General features: G+C 47.9%; 1 protein-coding gene across 1 annotated transcript in view; it reads right to left on the bottom strand.

The window, feature by feature from the left end:
* Positions 1-25,061, bottom strand: part of LOC147113870 (glutamate receptor ionotropic, delta-2-like) — an 826,198-nt gene that overhangs the window by 227,010 nt on the left and 574,127 nt on the right. Inside the window, exons 8-9 of the mRNA XM_085995253.1 lie at positions 18,464-18,583; positions 4,123-4,224 (exon numbers count right to left, since the gene is read on the bottom strand). Coding sequence (XP_085851379.1) covers positions 4,123-4,224; positions 18,464-18,583 — 222 coding nt within the window. The remainder of the gene's footprint in view (positions 1-4,122; positions 4,225-18,463; positions 18,584-25,061) is intronic.

Below are 25,061 nucleotides of genomic sequence, written 5' to 3'. Positions count from 1 at the left end.
GAACAGGGAATTTATGTCTGCATGTGGGAGTCTCAAAAGGACTGCCCCACAGGCATATCTATCATCTTCTCCACATCTTGGCAGGATAAGGGGAAGGGGGTGGAATGGGATTCCCACCTACACACCTGCATAGTCCCACGTTACCCAGCCCCAGTCAAAGCAACTGAGCTAGTGGCACGCGCCCAGAAGCCCCTGCTCACGACTCAGGCAGTAAGGACACACAGAGAGGGGTGCCCTGCCACCACCAAGGGACCAGGGAATGGGCTGGTACTAGTACTGACAGAACAGGTACTGTGCCAGGGGGTACACTACACGGTAGCTTCCGTGATTTTAAACCTCACCGAGGTACACTTACCGGAGTGGTGCCCCAAAGAGACAGAACAGCTATACCAGGCCCCGTTAAAGGACATGTTTAGGAAGTTTTACGAGTTCGATTTTGCTAATGTAGACAAAACCGAACTGTACGTCATACACCGCAAGTACTTTGGTAATGCGGGGAGACAAAGAAGGGGAGTATGGAATGATGTTTTTACAGCATTTAACACAGGGTCCTCTGTCATCAACAGTCTGGATGACATAGAGTTGCAGACCCAGATAAACGGTTTAAAAACACAGTCAAGGAAAATGTTGATGGATGAGAATAAGGTAGTAGGCTCGGAGTTACATGAGGACCAGGCCATGACGGTCCATTTAAAAGAAATTATAGCCGAGCTGGAGAAGCACGCAAAGACTGTCGAGAATGCATTAAGCCCGTGTCAACTCCGGCTAGCTTCCGAGGCCTACCCAGTCCCAGTGGATTGTGGACGGTCCAACCACACCATCATGGGTATAGTAGTGAGAATGCCGGTCATGGGTGGGACAGCCCGACCCGCACCGGTATACAGGGTAGAGAACATTGGAGTCATTCAAGGGGGTGCACACATTCGTTTCACAGCGGTCCCACCTTACGTCATAAAGTGCTCGCTATGACAGGTACTGACCTCGCGGGGTGCTGGAGCCGGGGAGCACACATAATACTGTGTCCCCAGCACTTGAACACCTATTCAAAACCACAGTGCGGGTTTAAAGCTGCTGGCGCAAAACCTATAAACTGTACCATGGAGGTAATGGCACAAGACCATGTTCCCCCACAGGTAGCATATATAGGAGGTGGGACATATTGTGTCACCACAGGTGCGCCCCACTACCAGCATGGACAGCATAGCTGGTGTCCGGTAAGTGACAGCAGTTTCTGCTTTAAACCCGAGGCAGAAGTTCAAGTGGCCCAGGAACTAATTGTCCCCATTCCTGAACCCTCCACTGTTCACCTCACTGTAAAGGAGAACTTCACCAACCTACAAAAGTATGTAGCGCATTTCGGCTACGAAATCCCCCCTCTCCCAGAACATCTTACCAAAATACTCAAAGCAGTAATAGTCTCGCAGAAACATTTCTACACGTTAGAGCAGAAGACGGTAGAGATAGAGGCTAAGATATTGGACATTGTGATTCCACCCTGGTGGGACATTTTTGAGAATATAGAGGTCCCTTTGTGGATTAGACTGGCTTCCCACATTCTCGTGGTGTGCCAGCTGGGGATAGTGTTGTACCTAGTGTGCACTCAGTGCAAGGGAAAAGGTCAAATACTAGAATTCCAAAACCAGAGGACCTGGAAGGAACATTATGTGAAGGTGGAGGGAGATACACCTGTTTGAGTTTTTGTATTTCTGATTAAAGATTGTTGTTTTTTTGTGTTTCGTTGTTTTTAATAAAGATTTTCGACGTGTTGTTTTAATAAAGATGTATATGTACCAAGTGGTGCAGGGGTGTTGGACCCCCTCCATGCTTGAATGTGTGTAAACAACTGTAATTATTCTATGTATGCTTATGTACACTACATTTTGACAGAATGGGAAATGCATGTGTCGTTGGTATCATTAGTATAGGTAATTACAGTGGAAGATTGACTATGGAGGGTCGGAAATATTGCTCACCTTGTCAGGATGATACTTAAAGCGAGTTTAGTATCAACAGGGGGGAGTGTAGGGTTCTCAAAATTCCCACATTCCCCGAAAGTTATGGATAAAGGGACCCTGTATGGACAAGTTATTAAAAAGGGTACCCAAAATGGCTTCTGAAAACTCGTGACCAAAACCGACAGGATTTTAAAAGCAAGGCCCTGCAAAAAGGCAGGCCCTGAAACGAAACCTAACATGCATGAATCTGTGAAAGGACTTTGTAAAGCCAGACAGCTAGGTAAACACAGAATATGCATTCTTCACCTTGGAACAGATCAAGCCAGGATGGCTCTAATCTGAAACCCATCAATTCTTCGCATAAATAATCAGTAACAGCTCACAGGTAGCTGCCAAGCCAGGGAACCCGATTAAGTTTCATAAATGACAAACAGCCAGGATATCGAAGCCATTATACCAGGAGACAACCGCCCCAGAAGTCGTTAAAGTAAATGGCTGTAATCATTTTAAACGATCCCGCCAAAAGTTAAAAGGACTGATCTGATTTGGCGCGCAGATAAGGGGTAAAGAACCGGGTATAATTGTAGGCCCACCGGTAGTGATCGGTCTCTTATCTCTTATCTCTTGCCGCTTGCGGCTCGCTCTCTTGCTCGCCCCGACACCGAGGACGCCCATTACAACACCGGGGCCAAACGGGGAGGAGAACGAGAACCGAATTCGAAAACGCACAGGACACACGGGCCACAAACGAACAGACGAGATGAGACGAGAAGAACGGTAAAACCGGTAAAGGCAGAGAAGGGCAGCGGAAAGACGCGTTGGGGGACAAATGGCCTAGTTATAAGCTGGCGTTTGATGAATAAGTTGGCGTTCGAAGCATGGACAGTAAAATCAAGACAAACGGCCTAGTTACAAGCTGGCGTTTGATACTTGCGCAGTAAAGACCAATTAAGAATAAACTGGTGTTCGAAGCTTGGGTAGGAAAATCTTAACGGTAAAAACCACCAACCGAACCCCAACCGCAGTAATACCATCGGTGACCGCCCGAAGAAGAAGACCCATTGCGACAAAGTACTCAACGAAGGCGTTAACGGAGGAATAGGAGGGTGCTTCGCACAAACAACTCCATTGCCGCGCCCTGCGACCACATGACAACAACGAACCCCAAAGGACAACAAGAGTAAACCTCAAAACCCACAACCAGTTAAATCAACAGGTTTCGAATTGGTGAGCATGAATTCCTGGCCCCCCGTAGCTTAATCTAGTTAGGTATTGGGGGTGGGATAAGGATAAGGGGATTTTTAATGTATTTGTTTCCCTTGATATGCCGTGTGTTCCCCATTCCCATACAAGTGTAATTGTTTATGCCTGTAACTATATCAGTGATTCTCAGTAAGATTGTGTTTTATCGTGCCTTTAATAAAAATTGCAGTTTTCTTGCACCAAACCACTTGTCTACTCGATTTTCTGTATTGCTGCCTGTACCTAAGTCCGGTGTCTAGAACCCAGGGGTGTGGGAGTGATTCGAACCGCTCAGAGGCAGTCAGAGGTGAAGCTGACTAGGCACACGCCACCCCCTAAAGCTTGATTACTTTTTATGAATCATTGATGCAGAAGCTCCCCATGGGACATCTATTAGTAGGGGCAGAGTCCAGGATAGGGTACATTTTACAAGATTTGTGGAAGGAGTAGGCTTGATGCACTGAATGACCTTTTCTCATTCTATGCTTTCTTACTGTATCTACTACCTGTTTAATTCTGGAAAATGAAATGGTTCAGCCTGCAAATATTTTCATGGTTACTGTTTATACTACTGCTTGATGAGTATATCAGGAGAGGCATTGAGGCAGTAGGAGAGAGACTGCTAAATATGATAAAGAACATTAAGTCACTCCAGCAATGCATTAGTCTTAAAAATATATACAGTTCCTAGCATTTTGTTCTTGGTTAGTTTTAAAGAAACTATCTTATGTGAGAAAGTCACACAGATGTTTTGGTTCAAATCTGACAACCATTGTTGAGGAAATTGAGGTATAATAATATTGATAGGATTTACATTGTTGTACTATTATTCTTGGTTATTTCTAATGTCGCAAGTATTTAAATATCACTGTAAATTGCAAAATATACATTCCACTATATATGGAGGCAAAAAAATCTGTTTTACCAGTACTGTCACAACTCGCAGTGTCACTCCTTCCATACTGTTTTCCAGTTTTTGATCTACTAGCGAACCATTCAATCCAGTGGTTGGACTCCAAAGCCCTAGCTACATGGGGAATACAAATGAGCATTATTAAAGTAATGTCCTTAAATTCAATTATAACATAATTATACTGTTTTACTTCCTAAAGATCTGTGTTTGGCACAGCTCATTATACCAGCATTAAGGCAGTGAAGTTATAATGTAATTATACTTTAAAAATATTCAATTGTAATCAATCTTTGTGGTGTTGCTCACAGTAAATTGGAGGATACACTAGATTTTATAATGACAGAAGCACAATATACCATGTAGCACACTATTATTCTGCTGCTACAATGGAGGTGTATTTAATTTCTAGCCTGACCCTTTAAAGCCACGAAGTATTATTGCTGTAACTTGACACATCCTGACAGGTTAATTGCTTTCCTTCTCTTTTTCAAAATAATTTTGAGAATGCCAGTAGTTAATTACCAGGATCCCTAGCTGTTCAGTTGGAATTTATTGCTGTTTTATGAAAGTGTTATTTGAACTAACCAGTGCAAGTGTGACACTTTGAAATGTGATGGCCACACTAGATATAGGCCTAGAAATTGGACTACTTACCACCACCCATTAGCGGCAGATACCTGGGAAAAAAATGGCAGCTGCCGCTCTAATACCCGCCTCTGGCACGGGACTTGGCGGCCGCCATTTTGATGAGGGCCAAAAGCAGCGCTAGCCCTGGACATGCGAATCTGGAGAGCGTAACGTCAGTTGGCGTGCATTGCTGACTTAATGCCATGCTCTGCGAACATGAACCTTTGCACTGAGTTTAGCACTGGGTTCTAAGCCCTGGAAGTGAGCGAGCATCAGACCGACAGAGGCTCTGTCAGCACTTCTTAAAGGGACACACACCTTTCAGGTAAGTTTGTATTTAAGCTTTTGGACTGGATTTTTAAAATATTTTATTGAAGAAGTGGCTTGGTGCAATAGATGTTAAAAGTTTTTCAAGTGTGCAGGGAGTGCTGCTGGATGCTTGAAGGCCTCAGATGGTAAAGGAAGGCCTCAGAGAAGCCAGAAAATGCTGCAAATACTCAGCAGATCAGGCAGCATCCGTGGAGAGAGAAACAGAGTTCATGGGCAGGATTTTCATTGAGCCGTGCAGGCGGGATTGGAGGCGTATGGGGGGTTAAAATCTCAAAATTGGGGGGCACGAACCCATACTGTCCCCAACCTGCCTCCATGCCAGTTTCAAAGGAGGCGGATACCCGACCTGTGCTGGGACCCGCCTCCCCGAGGCGGGAAGGGGATTAGTGCCAATTAACTGCCTGTTAACAGGTAGTTAACAGGCAGTTTTTAGCCTAATCCGTATTTTTATTCCTGAAGTGTGGGATTCCCGACGGCTCCAAACCACGCCAAGTTAGCGAGGCGGACCGTCGGGCTGAAGGGCTTGGAGGATTCGAGATGTCCGGTGTTTAGGTGAATGATGGGTGCATGAGTGCAGAGGTAAGTGTGTTTAGTGTGTGTAAAGTGTTTAAAGAAGTTTTACTTACCTTTTCTTACCTTTACAGCCTTCCTTCCTTCAGGTCTCGGGAGTCCCTCATCTCACTGGCACAGGAAGCAGAATGGCTGCGAGCTGTCAAAAGTTGCAGCATTCAGCTTTCGGTTCTGGAGAGATCTCTAAATCAGCCTGAGAGGAAGGAATTAACTTCATGTACAGATTGTCAGTGTTTGACAGCTTCAAAGAGCTGTCAAATGCTGATATTTCATCTATCAAAAGCTCTTGACAGATGAAATGTCAATCTGTGACATCACCTGTTGCCGAGTGGCCCTTAATTGGCCTGCTGAGCCCGCTGGGCGGGCTCAACAAGGTCAATCAAGTGAAAATCGCGTGGGTTGGCCACAACTCGATGGAGGCGGGACTACAACCCCAAAAGCTGTAGTCCCGCCTCCTACACGCCTCCAGTATCAAAATCCAGCCCCATGTCTCAGGTCGAGATGCTGCCTGACCTGCTGAATATTAACAGCATTTTCTGCTTTTATTTCAAATTTCCAGCACCCTCTCACAGATGGAAGAGGAAGACACGGAAGAGTAAGATGTGGAAGAGGAAGAAACATAAGAGGAGGAAGCAGAAGGAAGGAAGCAACTCAGACAGCCCCTTTCTGGCTGGGATATCCAGGATGGAACCATCCCCCTGCAGTACCAGTGACCACAACCCCAATTCCCCTTTCAACATTTGTCCCAGACCTTTCCATCCCTGTTACTATTCACCACAGTGTCTTCTTGGCCACAATGCTGAAATAAAAGCCACCACAAAGCAAACTTTCCAATCCAACGTTATACATCTATCCATCCAATATAACATCAAGAAATCAACTCATCACCCTTATGCATTCCCTTCGTGACTGTCTTGTGTGTGCCTTTGCCTGTCCTAGTGATGTCTCACAGTGCTACCCCAGTGGCTGCAGCATGGCTGGTGGAAGGTGTGGTAAACCACTGTTATTGTTGTTCACCGTTGTTGTTGTTGTTGCACACTGTTGTACCTATGCATGCCTCAGCATGTCTCTGCTGGCTCCGCCCCTGGCTCCACCCACAGGCCCAGGTATAAAGGTGATTGCTCTGCAGCCCCCTGCCTTCTTGGAACCCAGTCAACCACGAGAGGCATGCTCTGTTCTTTGCTAATAAAAGCCTTTTAGTTACTCTCCTAACTCTCCGTCTTTTATGAGTAATTGATAGCGCATCAATTTTATTAGCAAAAACAAAATGTCGACAACAAACGCTGAGCGGCAGGCTGCTGCACCAAACGCTGAGCAGCAGGAGCTGCTGCGAGCCCTCAGACCAACATGCCTGGACCTAGACCCCCAAGAATCGGGTTCGGCTACCAAATTCGCGCATTGGCTGCGTTGCTTCGAGGCCTACCTGCAAGCCTCAACTGTGACCCTGGACGAAAACAAGCTGGAAATTCTGGCCTCAAAGGTGAGCCACCAAGTTTATACAATATTCCAGGACGCGACGACCTACGCGGCGGCTATCGATCTGCTAAAAGGGCAATACGCACGCCCGGTAAATACGGTCTACGCCAGGCACCTCTTAAGATCCCGCAGACAGCAGCCCGGGGAATCGGTGGAGGCCTTCCTACGGGCACTACGGATACTCGGCCAAGGCTGCGATTGCAAAGAAGTATCAGCCGCAGCACACACGGAGGGACTGATCCGAGATGCTTTCGTTGTGGGTCTAAGGTCCGACTACTCCCGGCAGAGACTGTTGGAAAAGGGAGAAATGGACCTGAGAAAGGCAGTGTCCCTCGCGCTCTCGCTCGACGCGGCCCACAGGAATATGGACGCCTTCTCCCCTAACCGCTCCGCAACGTGGACGCCACAACCTTGGGTCATGGGACCGCCACCTTCAACTGCTGCTGCGATGTCCAAGGCACAGAAATGCTATTTTTGTGGCCAGGCAAAACACCCCAGAGCACACTGCCCGGCGAGAAACGCTATCTGCTCCGGCTGCGGGAAGAAAGGACACTATGTCAGCACCTGCAAAGGTAAAACCGCTAACGCCAGCAGCGCCGCGTGCGAACCGTGGGGGCAGCCATCTTGTCCGCCATCTTGGGCTGCCCCAGCCGCGTGGGGATCGGGATCATGGGCGCCGCCATTTTGTCCGCCATCTTGGACGTCTCCAACTTCAACCACGGGGGACCCGGACTCAACCACCGCCTCATCTGATGACCACGTCGACTCGCTCGACCATACGCTGGCCTCCGTGACGCTGGACCAATCTCTCCCTCATCAACTGTCCAGGTCCATGATGGACATTACGGTAAACGGCCGCGCCACTACCTGCCTTTTTGACAGTGGGAGCACGGAGAGCTTTATCCACCCCGACACGGTGCGCAATTACTCTCTCCCGGTCCTGCCGACGCGCCATCGGATCTCTTTGGCTTCCAAAGCCCAGTCAGCGGACGTCGTTGGCTACTGTGTAGTGACCCTTTCAGTACGGGGCACAGAATACAAAAATTTTAAACTTCTGGTCATGCCACATCTCTGCGCTGTCGTTCTACTGGGGTTGGATTTTCAGTGCCACCTTAAGAGTGTCACATTAGCGTACGACGGACCCCTCCCCCCACTCACAGTCTGCAGCCAGCAGCTTTTAAATCGCCCGCCGCGCACCATTTGCAGCCTCTCCACCCTTAAATTCCCCCCCCCTCCTTGTTCGCCAACCTCACCCGCGACTGTAAGCCCATCGCTACCAAAAGCAGGCGTTACAGTGCCGGGCATAGGAGCTTCATTAAATCCGAGGTAGCGAGACTCCTGAAGGAAGGGATTATTGAAAGTAGCACCAGCCCGTGGCGAGCACAAGTGGTGGTAGTGAAGACTGGCGAAAAACAGCGCCTAGTTACTGACTACAGCCAGACGATCAATCGCTACACCCAGCTAGATGCATACCCACTCCCCCGCATATCTGACATGGTCAATCAGATAGCACAATACCGGGTGTTCTCGACGATTGATCTGAAGTCGGCATACCACCAGCACCCCATCAGGGCTGAGGACCGCCAGGACACGGCTTTTGAAGCTGACGGTCGTCTCTACCACTTCCTCAGAGTTCCCTTCGGCGTCACCAACGGGGTTTCAGTCTTCCAACGGGAGATGGACCGGATGGTTGACCAGAACGCGCTCCAGGCCACTTTTCCCTATCTAGACAACGTCACCATCTGCGGCCACAACCAGCAGGACCATGATGTTAATCTAGAGAAATTCCTCCGTACGGCCCAGCGGCTGAACCTAACATACAACAAGGACAAGTGTATGTTTCGTACCATGCGCCTTGCCATCCTTGGCTGTGTAGTGGAGAACGGAGTCATTGGCCCCGACCCCGACAGGATGCGCCCCCTTATGGAGCTCCCCCTCCCCCACTGCCAAAAAGCACTGAAGAGATGCCTAGGGTTTTTCTCGTACTATGCTCAGTGGGTGCCCAACTATGCGGACAAAGCCAGACCCCTCATCAAGTCCACCTCCTTCCCCCTGGCAGCAGAGGCCTGTGCAGCCTTCACTCTCATAAAAAGAGATATTGCAAGGGCCACGATGCACGCAGTGGATGAGTCCATCACTTTCCAAGTGGAAAGCGACGCATCCGACTTTGCCCTAGCTGCAACCCTTAACCAGGCGGGGAGACCCGTGGCCTTTTTCTCAAGGACCCTCCAGGGCCCCGAGATTCGACACTCCTCTGTCGAAAAGGAGGCCCAGGCCATTGTGGAAGCTGTGCGACATTGGAGGCATTACCTGGCCGCAAAACGATTTACCCTGCTCACTGACCAGCGTTCAGTAGCTTTTATGTTTAATAATAAGCAGAGGGGCAAAATCAAGAACGACAAGATCTTGAGGTGGAGAATCGAACTCTCCACCTACAATTACGATATCTTGTACCGGCCCGGGAAACTCAATGAGCCCCCAGATGCCCTATCACGTGGTACATGCGCCAACACGCAGGTTGATAGACTGAAGACCCTCCACAATGACCTCTGCCACCCGGGGGTCACCAGGTTTTTTCACTTCATCAAATCCCGTAACTTGCCCTACTCCATCGAGGAGGTCAGGACCATGACCAGGAACTGCCAAATCTGTGCCGAGTGCAAACCGCATTTTTATAGGCCAGACAGAGCAAGCCTGATCAAAGCCACGCGCCCCTTTGAACGGCTGAGCGTCGATTTTAAAGGGCCCCTCCCCTCCTCCAACCGCAATGTGTACTTCCTCAACATAATTGACGAGTGCTCCCGTTTCCCATTTGCCATCCCTTGCTCAGACATGACCAGTACCACGGTCATTAAATGTCTGAATGACCTCTTCGCCTTGTTCGGTTTCCCTAGCTATATTCATAGCGACAGGGGCTCATCCTTTATGAGCGACGAACTTCGGCAGTACCTGCTCGCGAGAGGCATTGCTACAAGCAGGACCACCAGCTACAACCCCCGGGGGAATGGCCAGGTGGAAAGGGAGAATGCGACGGTCTGGAAGGCAGTCCTTTTAAACTTGAAATCTAAGGGCCTTCCGACCTCTCGCTGGCAGGAAGTCCTCCCTGCGGCGCTCCATTCCATTCGGTCACTGCTCTGTACAGCCACCAATGCTACCCCTCACGAGAGAATGTTCTCCTTCCCCAGGAAGTCCACATCGGGGATCTCGTTACCGACATGGCTGACTTCTCCAGGACCCGTCCTACTGCGGAAGCACGTGAGGTCCCATAAGACGGACCCCCTGGTCGAGAGGGTGAGCCTCCTCCATGCCAACCCTCAGCATGCTTACGTGGTGTACCCGGACGGGCGGGAGGACACAATCTCCATACGAGACCTCGCACCTTCGGGTGCTCCCGAAACACCTCCCTCGCCACCCACCACTACCCACGCCTACCCCCAGTACGCTTACGTAGCGTACCCGGACGGGCGGGAAGACACAGTCTCCATACGAGACCTCACACCTTCGGGTGCCCCTGAAACACTACCATTGCCATCCACCACTACCCACAACCCAACCCCGCTAGACGGCATGCCGCAGCCCCAGGACCCGTCATTGACCACCCAACCACTCAATGAGACGCCAGATTCAACGTTGGATGCTGCACCATCACCGCCGCCATCACGACGATCAGGACGGCATACAAGGCCACCTGATAGACTTACTTACACGAACCTTTAGTACACTTCACCCCGCCGGACTCAATTTTAAACAAGGGGTGAATGTGGTAAACCACTGTTATTGTTGTTCACCGTTATTGTTGTTGTTGCACACTGTTGTACCTATGCATGCCTCAGCATGTCTCTGCTGGCTCCGCCCCTGGCTCCACCCACAGGCCCAAGTATAAAGGTGATTGCTCTGCAGCCCCCTGCCTTCTTGGAACCCAGTCAACCACGAGAGGCATGCTCTGTTCTTTGCTAATAAAAGCCTTTTAGTTACTCTCCTAACTCTCCGTCTTTTATGAGTAATTGATAGCGCATCAGAAGGCTGCTGACTTTCAGTGGGGGACACTGCAACTGGTCTTGTTGGTTTACCTTGAGGAGCTGGTGACTGGGAATGTGAAATCGAGTGATGGTGTTTCTTCTTCACTCTCCTCTCCCTCTTCTTGGTCAACCACTGGACGGGCAGGTTGCATTTCTTGGGTGTGTGAAATGAGGAAGGCACAAGGGTGGAGTTGTGGTGAGGGGAGGGCGGGAAAGCAAGAGTTGTATGCGAGAAAGAGGATAACGTATGAAGATACTGGCATTGTGCAACCTTTCAGCTCCGTCACTGGCCAATGGCTCAGCCATGCCCCTGCCAAGAATGACCAGCCCGTCTCCTCCAAGTTGGTGAGGTGAGGATAGGAATGGGAGATGCACCTCGTGTTTGGTACAGATTGTTGGTAGGTGAGTGATTGGGGGAGGGGGGGTCGTGCACTGAGCAATATGTGAGGCTACTGGTGCAGTTGGTAGGAGATGGCTTTTGAAGATGCATTCACTGGCCTTGACCACTGGTCTGAGGTCATGAAGTTTCTTTGGGCACTGGAGCCAGGGCATGAGGGAGACACTGCTGGCAGGGACGGCCTTCGTGATCTGGTCCCACATCGTTCTTTCTGGAGGGCCTCCTGGTCCATGTGGGTAGAGGACCTCTCTTGCAGTGTTGACCCCCTGCACAAAGCTGGTGTGCTGCACGCGAGACCCTGGTGCCCCTTCCCTGACTGGCTGAGGCATTTGTGTTAGTGCTGAAGCACTTTTCCCATTTTTTTTTTTAGGTACAGAAGGCAATTCAGCTTTAAGAGCTGAAAACTGCAATTTGGGAATTCTTTTTAATGTTAATCTTTTTTCAGAAGGCAGTTGAGCTCTAACGGCTAAAAACTGCCTATTTATAAATGATTTGTTTTAATTTTAGAAGACAGTTCCCCTTTAAGGGACCAACACTGCTTTCTAAAATGACAGCCTTGCTTTAAGAGAAGGCTGTTCTTGTTGCAATAATGCTATGGCCACACTACATTGGGCCTCCTGCTGAGTCTACTGTCACGAAAGCCGGCCTTGTACAGTAAGCTTAGCACTGTGCTAATGTTAATTAGCGAGCAGTGCCAATATATCGGTGCTGCCCGCGGTATTAATTTTGGCGGCTGTGCCACCAGCAGGTTTCCAGCACTCTCAAATTTCTAAGCCATAAGGTTTTTAAAGAATAAAGATGCACAGGTACTTAAAGTAGGTGGTGAGTCACACTGCAGTATGGATTGTCAAGCACCAGCAGCCCTGCAATACCTCATAAAAATGGCTATTCCTCATTCATAATTCTAAACAGTAAAGCCCAGATTTTCCAACCGAGCACGTTTCCCACTGGAAGTGTGGCAGGGAGGGAATGACGGCACCTGACGTCCGGAGCACTGACCCCACCATAATTTCTGCAGTCAAGCTTACTTGAATTATTAACGTGAGCTCCTGTAGTTGCAAATGCCCCTGATTGGAAGCTCAGCTGTGGGGGTGGGGGCATAAATAACATGCTAAGGCCTGCAGCAACTAAAGAGCCAGGCACTATCAGCACATTTGTGCCTTCTAACCAGCCCCATCCTATGCCTGCATATGTAACAGAAAGGAGATAGGGCCAGGTTGTCCATGCAGCATCATAAGAGGTGTAGCCAGCAGCAGGTCCATTCAGCACATCTGCTATGAAGCAAGGATCTCCTCAGTCACAAGAGGCTCATATAAAGACGTCAGCCATCTGCCTCATGCATTCCTGCCACTCAGGTAGCATTTAGGAAAACACTAGATTAGGGTTATGAGTTCGCATTTTACATACTGAAGCACTAGGCATGCATAAAGTCTGGGTTGTATCCAAACAACTTTGATGGAAGTTGTTCTGAAAAGATAGAATGAATGAGAGTTGGTGAGTATTTAAGTAGAGTGAAGGGTCTGTACATGATGATATCTTTGTGAAGGGATGGGAGAAGTAGATAGAACTGCTAATGTAGTGGCCAGATGTGGAAGTCAAGAGAAGACTTCCTGTATAAAAATAGCAAGAATGTCTATTGCACCTGGTAATGGGTTCTCTTCTGCATCCCCTGAATGATCCTCCTGCTGCCTTTGGTGCCTCCCTCCTCTGAGGTCTTTGTGATGAGGCCTCTTTGTAAGACAAAGTTGTAGAAGGCAGTACACAAATACAGTCTCGAAACCCCTGTTGGATTACATTGCACGGCACTGTGGGATTGATCCTCGGACTTGAAGCATGCCTTCAACATGCCAATGATAAGCACAAATGTGAGTCTGGTGGCTGCGTGGATCAAACTATACTGATGCTCAGCTCATATCCTGAATACCACACAGGTAGTAGCCAGTAATATTTCACCAGTTGCCATTGTTTGTTTGGATTTCCATAACTGTCACTTGAATTCAAAAATAATTGGCTGTCATATATTTAATGGGAAAAAAATCCACAAAGTCTGTACTTGTTCAGAAGTAGCTTGGTTCAGCCATCAAGCCTATGGTTCTGAACAGTGCTTGCAAAATCTGTATCAAATTTGACTGTGAATTTTGTTTAAGTTACAGCTGGCTTTAAACCCTATTGTGACAGGATTTAAAGGGTTACTAAGCCAAACCCAGCCAAACAAAAATATACATTTTTGTCATATAATTTCCTCCTCTCCTTGAACTCAATATTCAGGAGCGAAGCTTATGATAATCAAAACTGCATTCCTTCCTGAAAGTATGTTCACATTTCTGCTTTGGGAACCACAATGGTGTTGAATGATTATGTTGTACCTTTGCAGGGTGATGCATCAAAGCAGCTCCATATTTTTGTCACAAATAGACTGTAACTACACTAGAAGATTTTGATCAAAACACACTAAAAAATATAAATATGTTTGTAAATTCTGTAGTGTCCAGATGATGCTTAAACATAGATGAAGTCCTTTCCTTTCCTGTAATCTTTTCTGACTAGTGAGCGTGCTAGTCCACCTTATCTTTTCCTTTGAAGATTCCAATCAGTTTGATTATCTTCTGTAACACAGTTTAAATAATGGTGCCAGCCACTTAACTAACCTCTCACTGGTTGCAATGCTGTGTTTGAAATTTCATAAATGGCATTTGGATTCAATAATAATTGACTGTCTTACATTTAATGGAATAAATCGCATTCTGTGTTTTTTTTAAAGTAACTTTGGTTCCTACGGTCAAGCCTATAGTTCAAAAGCCAGTTTGAACCATCCTTGCAGCATTTGTATTAAATTTGGCCAGGGTTAGAGTTTGTAATTACAGTTGGCTTCAAATTACCTGGCCTCAAAAATCCGTGCGGTGGTACATCTTGGTGTACGTGCTAAGATGTTCATGCCTCAGGCCCCTGATGCTGACGCCGTCAAAGTTCATGGGTTCAGGGAGAGCTCCAGTGATTTTCTTGGTGTACATCTGGGATACCCGCTTACTGAGGATGCTGAAAGTCTGGTATGTGCCTGGAGGGTTGTTGGGTCGCCCTCGAGGTATTAATAAGGTGCCACTGTGGCGCCCTTACAAAGAGGGCCACCTTAGAAAAATTCTAGAGTTAATCTTCGGGAGTCGAAGCCATGATGTTGACCTGAACCCACAGTGGACCCTAAATCTGCTAGTAGGGAGTCTACCCCTGGGCTCATCCCTTAATGTAGATAGCCTTGTTTCCAGCTGCAGAGGCTTCACTTCCATCAGGCCACCCCGAAACTGGAGTGCAAGGCTGGGATGCAGTATATCTGGGTCTCGGCCTAGTTTTTGGTTGTTCCAGCAGAATCCCACCAAGGTTACAATGGGAATATTCTGGAACAGGCACAGATTTATGGGGTCCTTTTATGTTTTGCGACTGTATTTAAAGGAACAGCCACCAAATCAAACCAAGTCAAAGAAGGCTCTTAAAATTCAATTTCACCTCTTCTGCAGTGCTTAATAACCCTGGATGCCCATTTGATTTGGGTGAGAACATGACCTGGAGCAAATGAATCAAATAACATCACCACAACATTACTGCTTCATTTGCGTGGAGCCATCCAAAGGTGAATGGGTATTTCTTCAGCCTGTTGTAAATTATATTGAAAAATGGGGTGGGCAGAATTCCAGTGGAACGGAACTCCTGCCCATTCTCTCCAATTGGTCACCTGATTTACAACATTACAATTACCGGCTGGATCTGTAAAATCTACACTTAAGCATCAACAAGGCATATTAACATAACATAGGGGTGGAGAGTTGAAGTGTAAAGGTAAATCCTGGAACCTTTTTGGACTGCATATCTATAAATGCACATTTTCCAATGGGAAAATGTACTGGACTGATTTTTTGCACCGCATTGTTGACTCTCTGCGCATGCACACCCGTCTGGTACCGCTCATGCACACTCAATCTGTTCGCGCATGCCTAGAACCCAATGGTGCAGTGGCTGCAGCCTGCACTGGCACGCTTTCCTCGGCACCGTGCGGAGAAGGTCAGGGGATCTGATGGGGGAGGAGAGGGGATCGAAGCGGGAGGGGGGAGGAGAGGGGATCAAAGGGGTGAGTAGAGTGGGATCGAAGGGGGGAGAGGTGAGGGGATCAAAGGGATAGCCTTGGGGGGCGTTCGAATTTGGTTCTAATTGCCGATGCTGATGGTGCAACGAGTGAGTGGGAGTTCCGGGCTGGGGTGGCGGTGGGCCTGAACACCTGCAGAGGAAAATGATATTGGGAGGCAAAAACTTTGACTGCCATCCTTGGTTGAATGGAGAGGGAATCGAAGGGGCGAAGGGATTGAAGGGGGGGAGAGATGAGGGGATCGGAGGGGGGGAGAGAAGAGGGGATCGGAGGGGGGAGAGGAGAAGGGATCGGAGCAGAGGGGGAGGAAAGGGGATTGGAGGGGTGAGTGGAAAGGGGATCAGGGGGGAAGGAGATGAGATCGAAGGGGATACGAGAGAGGGGATCGGAGCAGGGGGAGATGAAAGGCGATCGGAGGGGGGAGAGGAAAGGGGATCAGGGGGGGTGAAGAGCTCGTAGAGGAAGGAACTCAGAGAGAGTGGAGGAGCTTGGAGTGAGGAGCTCAGAGAGAGGGGCTCGGAGAGGGGGGAGAAGGTCAGGAACTCAGGGAGAGGTCAGGAACTCAGGGAGAGGTCAGGAACTTGTTGGGGGGAGCACAGTGAGAACAGTGGGAGGGGGGTTGAAGAAAGTGATCCAGGTCTAAAGGGGGGGGGGGGAATGAGAGCAAGAACATGATCCAGATGGGAAGATAGATAATTTCTCCCACCCCCACCACCTTTACACATACACCATGTTCTCCCTCTCCTCCCCCACCTCCCCTCGGACTGCAGCGGTTCAGGAAGGCAGCTCACTCGCACCCTCTCAAGGGTAAATAAGGATGGTCAATAAATAAATGAATTTTTAAAAATGAGAGCGTATTCTGTGTTGGTCCTACAACATGCATAACATTACATTTGTGTGTTGTTTGCCGGGCTCAACTATTCCAATGTTCTCCTGGTCAGCCTCCCATCTTCCACCCTGAATGAACTTGAGCTCATCCAAAACTCTGCTACACATATCCTAACACACAGCAAGTCCCATTCACCCAACACCCTGTGCTTGCTAAGCTGCGCAGCTATCTGGAGGTCCCACGCAGTCCATTAAAAAGGGGGAAAACATTGTCCACCAACACCTTGATTTTAAAATTCTCATCCTCATGTTAAAATCCTTCCATGGCCTCACCCCTTCCTATCTGAACTCAGCAGTGTGAGTGCTCCTAACCCAGGATGGTGAGCCATGTCTGTTCTCTGAAAGCAGTAGTGTTAGCACTGTGGGCTCTGGAGCTGGCTGTCACAATGAATACATCAAATTACACATTGCAAAGATCTTGATTAGGCTCCAGCAGGCAGGATCAAATTACACAATCCAGACAAACTGCTGGGTGTGTCTTGTCCTCCAAGGGGAACAATCAGAAATCTGGTCTTCTCCAAGGGGACCAATCAGAACTTTGGTGTTACAAATAGTTACAGCCAAAATGTACAGCAATTAGACAGATAGTAGTCAAAAGTGGGAACCATGGCTAATTTTTCACCTTCCTAGTTTAGGGACACTGAAGCAAAATGTAATGTCCAGACTGCTGCCTTGTCTGAGATCAGCTATCTCATCATAGAACAGGGCGCAAACTTCATTTTTTATTTTTTGTAGCTCTGTATCATGCTTCATAATGCATTTATTCACTGAGTTATTGGGAAAATCCAATTATGCTGCTGTTTCTGTCTCCGTTGAAAGTCTAATTATGGTGAAGTGCACAATTTTATGTTGCAAACGCTCTGCCTGATTGAAACATAATCTGATGCATTAAATTCTCATAACTTTTGTAAGCTTGTAAACTTGCCAACTCTGTTATATTTCATCAGTTGAAATGAACTTGGCTAAGTCCATCTTGTTGCTTATATTAAATATCCCTGATGTGTACATTTTGTACTTTCCACTGAATTTGAATTAGACATTACAGTGCTTCATTTTTACTATTTTAATATAATTGGACAGTGAGGCTGCGGAATTTTGATAGGGCCACTCCACCAGCAGAAAAGTGGCAGAGTGGACCATACGTTCGCCTGAGTGGACAGGCTCATGAGTCGTTCTAAATTAGGGGGAGACAATCATTAGCATATATGGGGAAAACACATCAGTGCCCCCCCTCACAATGAGCTGCCAGGAAAATTGGAGTGGCATGGCATCATTCTCAGGAAGGAGGAGACCCACGGAGAGGGTTCAACAGTATTCAAGATGAATGGGTCTTCAGCTCCAATTTGAGGTGTGGTGGGGGGGCATTGTTGAGGTTAATCAATCTCCTCTGGGATCCATAATGTCGCCGCATGATGTTCTGGCCTTTTATGATGCTTAGCAAGATTCTTGCCTGCTCTCAGTTGGACAGAGTTCTGCTAAGTACCACCAAGGGTGTACAGGATGGAATTCCTGAGCTAGCTCAGGTGATCCCCCAGACATGCCTTCCTGACACTGGGGGAGGGTTGGTGGAAAATCAGCCCATGGGAAAATGGCAGAATGGACAACAAGGGGCGGAATCCCGGTAGAGCCGGGTTCCGCCCCATTTTCTACTCCTCATGCAGCGACCCTAGTTCTGCTCAGGACCCAATTGGAATTTTGGAATATGTAATGGGAAGCTATTACTTAATTGTATTTCAACTGTATTTTATAAATAACCACAAGGTAAAGGTGCAGCTGATGGAAAAATGCATAACAAAAGTGTGCTTTATCCAAAAAATAGAGTTCTAACAATCAAAATCCAGGGAGAAAATACATTAGTAAAACAAGCACAGTTTAACACCTCGTATTAATTCCAGAATTTAAAATATCGCTTACACGTTGAATCCCTCTATCCTTTTCCTCATTGTAACTGGTACCAAGAATTTCAAACAGAACATTGGCATTTGTACCATCGTCTTTAAAATTGAGCATTCCTGTTAGTCCACTCACTTTTCCCTATAAAAGCAAAAAAACACTTATGGATTTGAAATTTAAAGTCCACATTAACAACAAATCTGAAAAATGAGGCAAACAAAACAAAAATTTAATACATCTTACCTTTTTCGATAGAATTCAGTATATTTTTCATACAACTAACAGATCTCCCATTGCATTGCTCATGTGAATCAAAGGATTTGCGATTTTATAATAGGATTGCTTTTGCTATGTAGGACATAACATCAGGACCACTGATTTATGTTGATTGGATAACTCAAATTCTGTTTTTATCGTATAGTATTCTAAGGGGGCAAAATTGGGTAGCGCCCCCCTGTGGGGTGCTAACTTCGCCAGGGCGCTACTTTTAGTGCCCCGAAAAAGTTATATCCCCCCCGCGGCCGAAATTAACTGGTAGCGCACCAAGAGGGAGGCAGGGCGCTATTGGAAGTGTCCCGCCTTCCTCTTGGGGCGCTGCGAGTGAATATCGCGGCGCTACGTACAGCAGCGCCACATTGCGGTACTGCAGGCCTTCCTCCCCTTATTAAAGGGGAGGGGCCTAGTGCAACACAACCCGGGGCCCAGTTGGGCCACCAGGGATCGGAGTGCTGGCAAAAGAGCCCGGCACTCAAGAGAAGTGCTGGGTTCACGGAGCGCAGCCAGCACCCCGTGGGGGGACTTCACAGGAGGCTGGGGACAGCAGATGTTCGCAGGCGGCCAGCAACAAAAATGGCCGCCCAGCACGTCCCCTTTAATTTGCGCCGCCCCGGCCGCAGGTAGGCCCCCTTGACTTTGTCGGACATAGCGTCTGCCGGTAAGCCAGGGGGCGCTACCGAAGGTCATGGCCGGGGTGCGAGCGGGGTGCTGCGCACGATGATGTCATCGCTGGAGGCGCAGTGCCGCGGGGCGCTAACGGTTACCGCCACCGCTAACCTCCCTCTGAATTTCGCGGGAGGTGTTAGCGGCGCCGTGCCCAGGCGCTAGTTGCTTTGTGCCCCGTTATAGGCGCAAATCAACTGAATTCTTACCCCTATGACTTTTACTGGTGCTTTGGGGATCGAAAACTTTGAAAACTGTAAATGCATGACTATTATTTTATATATATATTCCTTTATCTATATATTAAATTTTTATCCCTATCACCGCAAGACGTTATGCAGGATGCGTCATTTGGATTGCGTAACTGATATTTAGCAGTACAGGGTGAGGGATGTGAAAGGGGATCCTGGGATGTGGTAGCACATAGTAATCCTGGACCTTAGCAGAACTGGGGTAGGTGTCCTAGAGTTAGCAGTATTGTGAAACGGGAACTTGAGGTTTGGCAGGACTATGAATGGGGAAACTCATAAGAACATAAGAAATAGGAGCAGGAGTAGGCCATTTGGCCCTTCAAGCCTGCTCCGCCATTCAATAAGATCATGGCTGATCTTCTACCTCAACTCCACCTTCCTGCACTATCCCCATATCCCATAATTCCCTTCATTCCCAAAAATTTATCAACCTCTGCCTTGAATATACTGAGCATCCACAGCTCTCTGGGGTAGAGAATTCCAAAGATTCTCAGTCACTTCTTAATGTCACATGGAGACATTGAGATCCCCCACCCAGAATGATTTGCAGAGTGCTTCCTCCAAGTGATGTTTAATTTATGGAGAGCGGTGAGGAAGGGTGGGGGAGACGTTGATGGTAGGTGCTGATCAGCAAGAAGTTCCCCTGGCCTTTCTTGATCTCATGGAATTCAAATTAATTATAGAGAACATGGCATACATAGAAATAATGGAGGAGTCTGGATTGTAGGTTGATGGATATGATTCTGAGAGTAGGATTATGTCAGGTCATTGCATGACTGACCTGTGGGACAGCTTTCCCAACTTGGGTCCTGTGGTGTATGTAACCTGTTCCACCTTAAGAGATGTACTACTTTCTCTGGCTGCTGTATACGTAATACCGGTGGTGACCACCGGTATATAAGCACTGTGTAGTGAGATTGTATTTAGTATAGTCCTGACCTCCAACCAGTAAAGACCTGTTGAACTTTAATCTTGTAGTCTGTGTGTTATTAATTACAACTAGAACACACAGACTTTACAGTGGCGACGAGTCAGATTTTTACCCTGCGGCAGTTATATCCACGGCGGCTTCGTCCACAGAACGGACGTCGAAGAGAGGCTTCCACCCGCATCACCCTGCTGGAAGACACGTCGCGCCGCAGACATCGAGAAATCAGAGTGCAGAAGACATCCTGAACTCGAAGCCTCCATCGGCGGCTGTCAGCTATCTTCTTTCTACCTCGGTAGTGGGTAAGCCGGGCAGCGACGCGACCAGAAAGTCGGCCGCAGTGGCTGTACAGACGGGGAGGGAAGACGGAGGAATAAGGGCGGTGAGATCAATCGCGACCGGAGATAAGGGCCGGGCCGCATTCGGGCCGAAAGGCGCAGCGCGGGGACATCGATCGCGGCTGGTGATAAGGGCCGGGCCGCATTCGGGCTAAAAAGGCGCAGCGTCTGGGGGCAACTGAAGGCGCGAGAGCCGCGGTGAAGCGGAGACAGCGTCGGGGGACGGGTGAAGACCGCCAAGCGCGGGAAAACCGCCATTTTGTAGGCGGAGGACGAAGACAAGAGCGTGGAAGCCGCCATCTTGGATAAAAATAAAAATAAATTAAATTGCAACGATGCCTAAACATGGGAACATTAATACCTTTGATAGCGACATCGAAGATTGGGCTATGTATGTAGAACGCATACAAAATTATTGTAAAGCAAATAAAATCCCAGATGAAGAGAAAGCACTAACATTATTAAACTTAATGGGTGCGAAGACATACGGGCAATTGAAACACCTTTTATCACCAGATGAACCGGCGGATAAGACGTTCGAGGAGATTGTTACTGTCCTGAAAGATCACCTAAACCCCACGCCGCTGATGCTAGCGGAACGATTTAAATTTTACAGCAGAAGGCAGCTGAAGGATGAAAGCAATGCTGAATATTTAATGGAATTGCGTAAGCTAGCAAAGTACTGTCAATTTGGAACGAGGCTGACAGAGGCGCGACGAGATAAATTTGTGTGTGGTTTATTAAAAGAAGATACACAAAAGTGATTGCTCGAGGAGAATGAGCTGACGCTTGAGAAAGCGGTCACTATGGCAGCAGCACACGAAGCCGCAGCGAGAGGCATGGCAGTAATGCAGCTACGGTCACCGGAACTCAGTACAAATAAATTGGGTTTGAGTACTGTAAAATGTTATCGTTGCGGAAAGACAACGCACGATCAGAACCAGTGTTGGTTTAAAAACCAAGAATGCAGAACGTGTGGCAGGCTTGGCCACATAGCTAAAGTATGCCGGTCAGGAAAGAAGACCAGCAACAAAAAGTCACCGCAAGGAAAATACATAAAGGTACACAAGGTGACAAAGAACAGTTCGATCGAACAGAAGTCAGATTCAGACGCTAGCAGTAATGAACTGGGTAGCTTAAGAGTACACAACGTTGGTAAGGATGCAGATCTCCAGACAATTTGGGTCACCCTTCAGATAGCAGGAGTCCAAGTAAAGATGGAATTGGACACTGAATCAGCGTTGACGGTCATGAATAAGAAAGATTACAAAAGGTTATTCCAACATATTCCCCTACGGGATACGGAGATTAAATTGAAAACATACACGGGGCAAAGAGTGTACCCCATCGGAAAGATAGAGGTAAAAGTGGTCCACAAGGGTGAAGAAAGCCAAGTAATGGACTTATATGTGCTACCTGAAGGAGGTCCACCACTACTGGGACGGGAGTGGATTAGGAAAATGAATATGGACTGGCACTCCTTGAAGGCACTAACGGTAGATTCCGGGGAAACAGATGTCAAACCTAAACGATTGTCCAGAATATTGGATGATGCTAAAGAGGTGTTCCAGCAGGGACTGGGAACACTGAGAGGAATTACGGCAAACATCAAGATTGATGAACATGCACACCCAAATTTTTTTAAAGCCAGACCGGTACCCTATGCAATACGACCTACTGTAGAAGCGGAACTGGAAGCGCTAGAACGTTCAGGTGTACTGTCTAAGGTAGATTGGAGTGAGTGGGCTACGCCCATTGTTCCCGTTATGAAACGTCCTTCGAGCAACAAGCCAGGAGAACCAGGGAAGGTTCGCGTCTGTGGAGATTTCAAAATCACCGTTAATCCGGTGCTTCACATGGTGCAGTATCCGCTTCCGCGGATTGAGGATATTTTTGCTTCGTTGTCTGGTGGGAAACACTTCACCAAGATAGACCTGGCGCAGGCGTACTTGCAGATGGAGGTTGAAGAAGAGTCACGCCAATACCTCACGATCAACACGCATCGAGGTTTGTACCGGTACAATAGGCTGGTTTTTGGAGTGGCATCGGCTCCAGCAATTTGGCAGAGGGCCATGGAGCAGGTATTACAGGGAATTCCAGGCACACAATGTTACCTGGATGATATTCTGATTACAGGTGATGGTGATGAAGAACACCTCGCAAACTTGGAACTGGTGCTCAACAGACTGAAAGAGTATGGACTTAGAGTTAATCGGCAGAAATGTGAGTTCTTCCAGAAGCGGATCTCGTACTGTGGTCATGTCATTGACCGGGAGGGGCTTCATAAGTCTCCTGACAAGATAGAGGCAGTTGTAAAGGCTCCCGCTCCGGATAATGTCTCTCAGTTGAGGTCGTTTCTAGGATTGATTAACTATTACCATAAATTTCTACCAAATCTATCCACGGTACTGCACCCGCTAAATGCTCTTTTACAGAAGGGGGTACCATGGGAATGGAGCGAAAACTGTAAGAAGGCATTTCGCAAAAGCAAAGAATTGATCACCTCAGAGGAAGTGTTGGCTCACTTCAACCCGACACTGCCTATTCGGTTGGCTTGTGATGCTTCTCCATATGGTATTGGGGCAGTACTCTCACACAAGTTGCCAAATGGCACGGAAAGGCCAGTCGCGTTTGCATCCAGATCATTGACCTCCGCTGAGCGCAACTATGCGCAGATCGATAGGGAGGCTCTCAGCCTTGTATGGGGAGTGAAGAAGTTTAATCATTACCTGCAGGGCCAAAAATTCACACTTCTGACAGACCATCAGCCGTTGGTATCCATTTTTAACCCTAAGAAGGGTGTTTCAGTGATGACAGCACAGCGTCTCCAGAGATGGTCCCTTTTCCTAGGGGCACATCAATGTCAAATAGAATTCAAAGGTACGAAGCAGCATGGCAATGCTGATGGGCTGTCGCGCCTGCCACTACCTGAAGAAGAAGAAACGACGAAAGTTGACCCTGTTGAGTTATTTCATTCGACCATCATCGAGTGTTTACCAGTCACCAATGCAAGTATTGAAAGAGAAACCAGGAACGACCCGACACTGTCCAGAGTCTACGAGGTGACAGTGAAAGGATGGCCAACACGTGGTGATCCTCTGTTACCGGCATTCTCGGCAAGGCGAGACCAGCTGTCCGTCTGCCATGGTACTTTGATGTACGGGACAAGAGTGATTATTCCTCCCAAGTTAAGGGAAAGAGTTCTAAAAGAACTGCATGAAGGTCATCTGGGGGGAGTTAAGATGAAAAGTCTTGCTAGGGCTTATGTATGGTGGCCGGGTATTGACCAACAGATAGAGGAGTTGACGAAAAGCTGCGCTGGGTGCCAAAAAGTGCAAAATGCACCTCCGATCGCACCACTACACCCATGGGAATGGCCTTCAGCCCCATGGCAACGCGTACATATTGACTTTGCTGGTCCATTCATGGACTCCATGTTCCTAATTGCGGTGGACGCACATTCCAAATGGCCAGAAGTGATCAAGATGAATACCACTACTTCAGAAAAGACAATTGCGGTGTTAAGAACAATATTCGCAAGGAACGGATTGCCAGAACAGATCTGTTCGGACAACGGACCACAGTTCGTGTCGGAAGAATTCCAAAAATTCTTAAAGAAGAATGGGGTGAAACATTATACCTCTGCCCCATATCATCCGGCAACAAACGGGTTGGCCGAGAGATTTGTCCAAACATTCAAAAAGGCAATAAAGGCCATGAACGATGATCAGATTCCGCTACAGCACAAGGTGGACAATTTCCTAATGGCGTATCGAAACGCCGCTCATGCAGTGACTAACCAAAGTCCTGCCATGATGTTTTATAACAGGAGGTTGCGGTCCAGGTTGGACTTGTTAAAACCAAATGTGCGGAGGGAAGTGGAAAACAAACAGTTCCGGCATATTAATAACAAGTCCACTCGAAGTTTCGAAGTAGGACAACCAGTGTTGGCAAGGGGCTATGGAAACGAAAAATGGCAGTCCGGAACAATTCGGGCCAGACAAGGACCTCTGATGTACACAGTAGATATTGGTAACAATGTGATAAGGCGTCATGCGGATCAACTGGTAGAATCAAGAGCAAGGGTCGAACCCATGGTTGCGACAGAGACAACTGTGGAAGACGTTAATGAACCTGAAGCATCTACCTCGGCAGGGACTGTA

Source organism: Somniosus microcephalus, chromosome 8, assembly GCF_052327205.1.
Source record: "Somniosus microcephalus isolate GS21.2 chromosome 8, FLI_Smic_1.0, whole genome shotgun sequence".
Lineage (NCBI taxonomy): Eukaryota > Metazoa > Chordata > Chondrichthyes > Squaliformes > Somniosidae > Somniosus > Somniosus microcephalus.
The sequence above is the reverse complement of the archived record's forward strand: the minus strand, read 5'-3'. Positions and strand labels throughout refer to the sequence as shown.